Here is a 9,388-nt window from a genome sequence, read left to right on the forward strand (position 1 = left end):
AATCCACCTATGGCAAACGAGCCTGGGAACTGGCATGAAGACAACCCCTCCCATAACCCCAAACCAGCCAGCCAAGATCAAATGTATTCAGTATTTTTAGTTCTCCAAGCTGCAAAGCAATGCTTCAAGACACTGACAGAACCAATCCTGTGTTATTAGAGGATGTTTTAACTGTCACTGCAGGGACAGAGAGCTTTCATGCCCAACTGTACAGGACATCTCATCTGAAAGCAACTGAGACTTTATAAAAACAAATGTCAGTGTTAAACAGGGACATCACATAATCAAGATAAATGCTCACAGACATCTTAATGCAGGACAGATTCGCACTCTGCACTCCAGCACATGAAAAAGACTGCAAAACCTGACAAGCCAGGCCTTCAAAGGGCTGGTGAATGCTCCCCATGCTAATGAAACAGACTGCAGTGAGAGTCAGTTGTGTGCATCAGATGAGATAAACAGTTCTGCCACTTCATACATCTACTCATCCTGCTAGTTAAAAATAATTAATTCTGAGAACTAAACCAGCTGATTTAGCACAGCCAAGCAACCCTCACAACTTCTACATCTTGTAGTGGCAGTATCCTCTCTGGAAACACATGACTCCCATTACTTCCAGCACTCCTTGCCAGCCCAGACAGTGCTGCACCGAACCCACCCCAGCCCAGGCTCCACCAGACTCTTGCTCATCGTGTTCCACTTCCTGCCAGCTGAAGCCAGTTATCAGTTGTGACTAAACATGCTTTATCACTTGATGCCTACCTCAAATCCTCATCTGCAGCTGTAGAACAGATCTGGAACACTTACAGAAAAAAAATAATACTAAAAAATGCAGTAAATATCTTTAAATAAACCCTTCACATCTATCACAACCCTTTCCATTCCCCACCCCAAAAAGACAGCTACACCAAAGGCTCCTGAGCACTGATCCACAAATAAAGGTTATCAACAACCAGAATCACACACAAATGCTTCCTTTAATATCAACACTGCTGAGGGCAAAGCATTTTTAGATTATATTATTCTTCTGTAAGTATTTCAAGACAATTTTGTCTGTAGAGAGAGAGTTTAATATGCAGAACACATTGTTAGCAAAGACTTTGGAACAAGAAAACCCAAAAGATGTAGATGTTGTTACATGAAAGCAATAAATGTTTGAATGCTTGCTCTTAACTGGGTAGCAATATTAACTTATTATCTATTCTTAGAAGATAATAAGCACATAACAGTTTTACCACCCCAAATTTCATGTGGTGGAGAACTCAGCAGGCAGAGCAGCACACAAGGAGTTTCCTGCTGTCAGCCAGTCAGTCACAGAGGAGCACCCTGTACACTGGATTGTGTGGGTGACCAAGCAAAGCCCTGAATGATGGGCTTGGCTCCCAGGGGAGGCTCCTGATGGTCAGCTTTACACAAACTGCAAACACAAAATCAATGACAGATAAGACGTAAGTCAGTAGTTTCCATGAAACCTTTCTGCTCCATCTGCTTCCTGACAGGCTCTAAAAAGACTGGTAAGATTAGACCTCTCCACTAATGCTCTCACGTGGGCTAATAAATCCAGGAACTCAGCAGCTCTAAAGATTTCACATTTTGTCAACCTCCTGTTCCAATCTTTTGCCTCTACTGAGCACCAGATGAATCTGATGGACACAGGGCAGAGAAGCTCCAGAAGCTGAGGGCCCCTGAAAACACAGAAGGGCTGAGCACTGTGGGCTTGGCACCTCCAAGTGATCAGACCTTCCCTCTCCCCAGGCCAGCAGCTGCTGTGCCCTGCTGCCACCAGCAGCCAGGTGCCACATGCTCCCCTGGTTCATCTCCCAGGAGATGTGTCAGTTATCAGGGACTGCTGGAGAACAGAAGGCAAAGGGAAATCATGAATGAGGCAGGCAGGTGAGGCTGCTCAGTGCCAAACAGCCCTGCCCCAGTGCTCACACCAGCCCCAAGCCTGCCACTTTAGTGCCCTGCCAGTGCCACCCCAGCTCTTGGGAATGTGCAGGGATCAGAGGAGGGGGTTTCTTGGTTCCCAGCACACACTGTCCTGCACAGGAGCTTTGATACAGATCTGCTTTGAGGGGAAATCTGCCCTGCTCATGAAACACCTGAGGCCAGTTCTGAGAAGGTTTCAATACTGGGAATGAAAAGAAGTACAGGCTGAAACACGATTCTTGTTCGTGACATCCCACAGTCAATGAAGTTCTAAGTAGCAACTGTGATTTACTGTGAAAATCCTCCACTGGTAGAACTTTAAGAAAGAAGTGACAGTGTTGATTCCAATTCAATTAATCACTTAAGGAAGAAAACAAAAACATTTTCCAGAGCTGGGTAGCTGTCCATATCTCTTCCACTTCTGGAAACGCTCTTGGGAATGTGCAGGGATCAGAGGAGGGGGTTTCTTGGTTCCCAGCACACACTGTCCTGCACAGGAGCTTTGATACAGATCTGCTTTGAGGGGAAATCTGCCCTGCTCATGAAACACCTGAGGCCAGTTCTGAGAAGGTTTCAATACTGGGAATGAAAAGAAGTACAGGCTGAAACACGATTCTTGTTCGTGACACCCCACAGTCAATGAAGTTCTAAGTAGCAACTGTGATTTACTGTGAAAATCCTCCACTGGTAGAACTTTAAGAAAGAAGTGACAGTGTTGATTCCAATTCAATTAATCACTTAAGGAAGAAAACAAAAACATTTTCCAGAGCTGGGTAGCTGTCCACCCCCAGTCCTTTACTGGGTAGAATTCCCCATATCTCTTCCACTTCTGGAAATATGCAGAAATTCTGTCAAATGTGTCAATATGTATTTGAGCTGTTTAAGAAGCTATGTAGTATTTTTCCAGTTCTTGCTCCAATGACCCACCCTTTCCTTCTTTCCAAAAGAAGTTCCTCTTACTAAAACCTCTTGCTTGTGTCAGAGTTGTGTTTTTCCTGTAGCCCCCATCTTTAGTCACTGATGGCTGTGCAAATGTTAGGAAAGGAGACACAATTCCACGTGAGGATGGCAGAGCTTTAGTCCTACTTCAAGCAGCTGCAATGACTGTACAGAAGACTGGAAAAAATAGGCCCCACACTGTAAAATGGAATCGAGATCTTCTGAACGAGCATGGGTTATTTTTCCTGTCAGAAAAAGGAAGTATACTCTTCCTTAGTCAAAGATGCATTTTTAAAATAGATTTCACATTTTACTTCCTGCCATCGCATTAAAAGGTCACGCTGTTTATGTTACTGTAACCTGTTACTGTGGGATCAGGAATGGTATAAACAAGCAATTCTCATTGAACTGTGCACAGGGGAAGAAGGTTATGAGAACATTCCTCTTTATGTGTAGAACACTTGTTCCATATAAATATAAAGAATCTCAGAAACAGAGTGTCTTTTGTAGGATGGCTCTCAGCATCAAGTACATGAAGAATCAAGTACTTGACAGAAGCAGCATAAAATTCTGGGAACTTCAGACACAAGCAAAAGCACCTGACAGATCACAAACATAACAGCTGCTTTAAGTCCAGAATGGTACTACGTAGCAGCATTTTGAATAGCAGTTATTTTAGTACATGAACTACAGAGTTGTCAGTCCAGAGGGGAGGGTTTCCTCTGCCTGCAGCGAGGTCTGCCCAGCTCCACACTCACCCCTGTACTCCACAATTGCCTGAACTGGCAGAATGCAAAACCTGCTGTATTGTTGCTTTATTTTCTATTTCTATTGATGTAGAAACCGTTTTAACCTTCTAAGGAGAAGAAAAAGACTGCACAGAACAATGCAATCTGATTAAATGATCTCTTCATCATTAGTGAAACTGGTAAATCTTCACCCTCAGTGCTAAAGGTGACTTTTGACCCCTTAAACTACTTGTTCATAAAGCATCCACAACAACCAAGAGCTGAGACAACTGTTCACATGGAAAGTGTACAGAATTAAAAGTAAGAAAAAATAGAAAAACATTTCTAAAAGTTTCATATTATGCCAGCTCCTTTTCCTTCCCAGCCAGGATGTAAATTTTTCTACTGTTCTATGAACCTGCTTTCTTAAATGCAGAAAATACAACCCAATTTGAAAGTAGATCAGCTATCACTATTAGCAGAATCACATGCATTTCCAAGAATCACTTTTACCAGTTTTTCTGGGTATAATATGACAGGCAAGCTGTTGAATCTTAGCTATATTCTGCGTGGGTGAGAGAAAAAGCACATCTGAATTCACAGGGTATGGCAGAAATGAACTGGCATTTGTACTACACGATCTACAAAGGGAACACACAAAGCAGTTGGATGCTCTATCAAAGTGCCTCTCCCAGTCAAACCAGCAAGGGCATGTCTCCTGGCACCAGGGAGGAAAAACCACCTCTTCTGCAAATCAACATGAAACAAGCTGACCAACGACTAAAAAAAGCCCAGAAAACCTCAATGGTAAGTGCTGCAAACATCCAAGCTCGAGGATCAGACCAAGTCTGTGTTCATTATGAACACTGCAGAGAAGCAATCACTTAGTAAGGAATCACTGAGTATCCTCAGGTATTTAAGGAGGCTAAATTCACTACCCAAACAGATACTTAGGTCATGCAAGTGACACTGATCTAAAACCTGGTAATTCTCATGTTTACAAGAAAGTAGCAGTGATATTTCAGTGGAAGCCACATCTTTTGAAGACTCAACTAAAGAGAACCTTTGGACAAAGTCCATTTGCAAAGCAAGTATTACAGGAAAACATTTAATTTTAATGTTTAGTTAACTACAGGATGAACTGTTATTTCAAACCTACCCAGCATATTTAGAAAGTTATTTTAGTTTGAAAAATATTTGGCCTACCATTACCACATTTTATTCTCTGCTTACAAGGGCTATTTCTATTTGAATTTACCATCATTTGGCATGTGGCCAACACTGCTTTTCCTTAACAATTTTCTTCCATACATCTGTGCTTCCAGCACACAGAGGAGGCAACAGTACCATGTGGAAGAACACACTAACACCATAAAACCCTTCCAAAAATGCTCAGAAGCAGGTGAGCAGTGTGCACATTGTATGATTTCTAAATTTTTAGCAAATGACAACCATAACAGGCTCCATTTTCCACGCTCTGCTTCCAGCAAGACCATGACAGAAACTCTGCGTTCAAGTATTTAGATTTTAAACTCTGTAGAAAAAGCAAGAGTAAGTGACTCAGGTAGCTTTATATAATGGGACCTACCCAATCTGAAATCTGCCAGCAGCAGACACAAGTGCTGCTCCGAAAGAGCCAGCAGCAAAACCTAACCCAGAGCAGAGTGCCCTGAGCCAGCCCCAGGGGCACCAAGGTGCCATCACCTGCAGCTGAGCAGCAGCTCTGCTTTCAGGGAGGATCCTGACTTTGAGAGACACTCTTGCTTCTCCATCACTGACCCCACACACGTGTAGGAAGACTCAGTGTACAGCACAGAAAACATGGAATATCTTCAGCTTATTGAAGGAACAGAGACTCCCTGCTCTAAAACCAGCTTTCCACAACCAGAGCCAATTATGCTGAGCCTCAAATGAATCAACAGAGCACGAATTAAGCAGTGGCAAGGCACTGCATGCAGAGACCTGCAGCTAGAACTGGCGGAATAAAGCACAAAGATGCATTTATAAAAGTCATGTTCGTGCCACAATTTATCTGCTGCTTAGCACCCGAGCAAAGGAGTAACCCAAATGCTTTCAGACTGCAGCCTGCACTCTTGCTGCAGCTCATAAACCAACAACACTTGTAGAGCTTCCTGTCCACTGACTTTAAATACACAACACAACCACACTGTTACAATTCTTCAGGGTCAACCATTTCACAGTTTACTTCCAGCATCAAAATCCATCTACAAAAGAAAATATTCTACAAATATCTTTCCAGAGACAGTGAATACCTAAAAGACTTCCCATACCTTTTCTGTCTTGACAGAGGGATATCCAAAATGTCCATGATACTTTTCCATCTTCCTCCCATAATCTGAATGAAGTTCATTAATATTCACAATTTGTAGTATTTTAGTTTAGCTTAGAGAGGCTTGAAAAACTAACAGTTACATTAATATTTGGTTAAAAGACCCTCAAAAATTAATAAAGAACCTGAGAACAGTTATTTACAGGCCTCAAACCCTACTCCAACTACACTTCAGCTTTCCAGAGATAGGTAGTTCTGTTTTCAGGATACTCACTTCCAAACATGCTAGAAAATCTAAACTATATCCAGTACTTATTATATATTCCACTAACTATAAAAACTAGAAAAGAATGCACATTTTTGTTTCATTTTGCTACCTTCACATGGAAAACTCTGCATGAGCTGTCCCCAAATGACAGCTCTGTCTCCATCCATAGTGAATGGAATCCCCAGTTGAATGGTACATCAGTAAATAATTCACAGGTATTTTTACTGCTCCTGATAAGCACATCAAAGTTAATATCATTGGCCAACATGCTAAAGTCAACATATCTGGTTTATATAAACACAAGAAGCAACTCTACCTGTACTTGAGGGATGTGTTTTTAAGATAATATCTCGTTCTATCACCCTGTGTAAGAAGTTAGAAACTAAAGTATCTCTGAAAGTTCTGAAAGACTTCTGCATGTAAAATTACTGTGGGAGTCTGATACTGCACTCACTGTGAGTGACAAATGACAATCCAGTGCTGTTTTGATATTCTGGACAAATACCTACTTTTCTTCCCTGCTCTAAAAGCCCAAACTGTGCTTTCCTTAGCTCTGGGGTATGGGTTTTTGTTGTGACATCTCCAGAGTGAATGCTTCTCATTCCAACAGATACTTCTAATGATCTTTCTGCAGGGTGCATATCATTCACTTACCCTAAGCATTTGTTTTCTGTTGCACACCTTTACCACAGTTAGTACACGGTAAAGCTCACATTGCTCTAACTTACTGTTACATGGAAGAGGATTTTAATTTGAATGTGCCTTTCTTAGGCTTGTATTTCTCTGAAATACAAGCAACAGCCACAACCTTAGCAACTCTTTTTCTCACTTGGGTCCCTGAACAACCTCCACAGGATCTCATGGCTCACAGTTCTTGCAACAAGCAAATCTAGAGGAAAGTAAGGGATAGAAATAGGTATTCAAAACCAAATAAACATTCAAAAAAAACCCCAGAGTAACAAAACATGAAGAACTTCATCACTGTTCACCCTGCTCTGACCAGCTGTACAGAGAATGGTTCCACAATTGTGCAGTGCCCAAGACATGATTGTCACAAAATCACCTAAACAAGGTCTTCATTTTGAAATGTTTGTGTCCCCATCCTGTGATTACTTCTGCTGAAAAAAGAAGGTAATCTAAACTCTATTCTTTCACAACTGTACTATCATAGCTGAACACAGCTTCCGCTCGTCCAAAAAAAAGAGGCATGGACAATTTTAACCCTTCCAAGTCATGTGGCACCCAGACACGTTCCCTCAGCCACACCTCCCTGTCTGCTGCTAATTCTCCTGGAGATGCTGTGCTGTACCTCGAGACAAGGATGCTCCAAGACTGAGCTGCAGGATGCTCCACCTGCAGCACTGGTGACGTTTCTGGATTTCAGAGTTACAGTCAGAACACTGAGGTACCAGAAGCCCGTGGTACAATCACCCTGGGGGACAGTGTTTTTCTGCACCAACCACATACACTGCCCTACTTACTGCATTCTTCAAGCAAAAACCAGTGTTGTAGGAAAACTGCTTTGTTAATGTCACAGCTCATAGAGACGTACATTGCTCTTCCAGATGTACATGAGCTGCCAAGATGCCATTTTCAACAGCTCATTGAAAAGCAGGATGCAGCTGAGAAACTGAATTTCATTACATAGATGCACATATTTACTAATCAATCAGGGAAAAAAACCCACCCCCCGTGCTTGTCAATAGTTGGATGCAAATCAAAGAATCACTTTAGTCCTTTTTTAAATTGAATTTTAGTCCTCATTCAAAGCTCATGCTGTGCCACAGTTTGAGCAGGCCACTGAGTCATATCATTCAAAGAGAGCAGGACAAAAACATCACTGAATGCTGATCTCTCATTGAAAATGGGCCATTCCCTCATTCTACTTAGATATTTCACTTCTGTAATTAAATTGTACCTGTAGAAATGTACCACTTTAATTACAAAGCTCTATTACTCAAAATCATTTCCTGAGCACTAAGCCTGCAACACACCAAATCATCCAGAACAGTTCAGCAAAAACATAACGTCATATATCCACATGACTTTGAACTGATACAGTCAGCAAGCACTGAGACTCGGCAGGGAAGGGAAATGTGGGAAATGGACCTTCCGAAAAGCAGGCTCAACATGTCATGCTTATTCTCTAAATGCCAGACAACTGAAGATGTTCACCCTGCAAGCTATTGCTGTTAAAACTTGCCTGCTGCGATTCCGAAACGGAAGTCCATTTATTTCACTTTTATGCACCTCCTTCTCTCAGTGGTCTATTGCCAGAGAAATTCACACTGAAAAAAGCGAAGCTCAACGTCTGTGTTGCAAACGTGAACTTCAAGTCATTCATTTATGCAATATACCAGCTCAAACATTCAAATGGATGTTACAGCAATGCTGCCGATCTGACTGAACACATCCGCCCAGTCATTCATGTATTTCTGCTTCTCTTAAACATCATTTTAGATAAAGGTGTGAAGAACTTTTAAAGATAAAAGCACTAACTTCTGTGGCTTGTATATGAAGCTGAATCCAGAAGGCAAACACTACTGCAAGCATTCATGCTTGTCACAGGGTTCTTTTAAATATCACCAAAAGATCTAAATGCAGCAAATGGCACAATAAAAACCCAGTACCAGCTAGCTGCACAAGTATTGCTAATTCGCTGCTTCAGGCTCTGTTCTACGATTAAGGTGACTGAAAAGCCAAACGCATTTGATGCCCCCTTCGCTGCTTCTCTGTTCGAACCCAAAGAGAAATCCGAGGCATTCGCTGTCCCCGCTTCGGGAGGGGCAGCTCCAGCAGCTCCGGCGTGCCCGGGGCTCGGGCAGCGCGGTGAGGATGTGCCCGCGGCAGCGCCGAGCGGGGGCTGCCCCGGCCGGGACCCGCCCGCCCGGGGAGCGGGGAAGCAGCGGTGCCCGGGCAGGGCAGGGCAGGGCTGGCCCTCGGGGCCGGGGCAGCACCGGCGGCATCGCGGGGAGCGGGAGGGAGCAGCGGGAGGGAAGGAGGGAGCGCTCCCCGCCCGGCGGCGGGGCACCGCGGGCCGGGCGCTGCCCCTCACCTGGTAGATGGCGGGCCAGCTGGCGGCCTGGTCCAGCCGCTGGAACTCCTTCTCGATCTCCATGGCGGGGGCCTGGCCCCCCGCGCCGCTCCGGCTGCAGCTGCTGCCGAGGCCGCGGCGGCTCTGCCCGGCCCCCGCCCTCCCGCTGCCGCCGGAACTGCGCACCCGCCCCGGCGACG

General features: G+C 43.9%; 1 protein-coding gene across 1 annotated transcript in view; it reads right to left on the reverse strand.

The window, feature by feature from the left end:
- Window positions 1–9,348, reverse strand: part of PTPN1 (protein tyrosine phosphatase non-receptor type 1) — a 31,444-nt gene extending 22,096 nt beyond the window's left edge. Inside the window, exon 1 of the mRNA XM_041478463.1 lies at window positions 9,210–9,348. Coding sequence (XP_041334397.1) covers window positions 9,210–9,272 — 63 coding nt within the window. The 5' untranslated portion in view covers window positions 9,273–9,348. The remainder of the gene's footprint in view (window positions 1–9,209) is intronic.
- Between the last annotated feature and the right edge of the window lie 40 nt (window positions 9,349–9,388).

Source organism: Pyrgilauda ruficollis, unplaced genomic scaffold (assembly GCF_017590135.1).
Source record: "Pyrgilauda ruficollis isolate IOZ18807 unplaced genomic scaffold, ASM1759013v1 scaffold45, whole genome shotgun sequence".
NCBI classification, from domain to species: domain Eukaryota; kingdom Metazoa; phylum Chordata; class Aves; order Passeriformes; family Passeridae; genus Pyrgilauda; species Pyrgilauda ruficollis.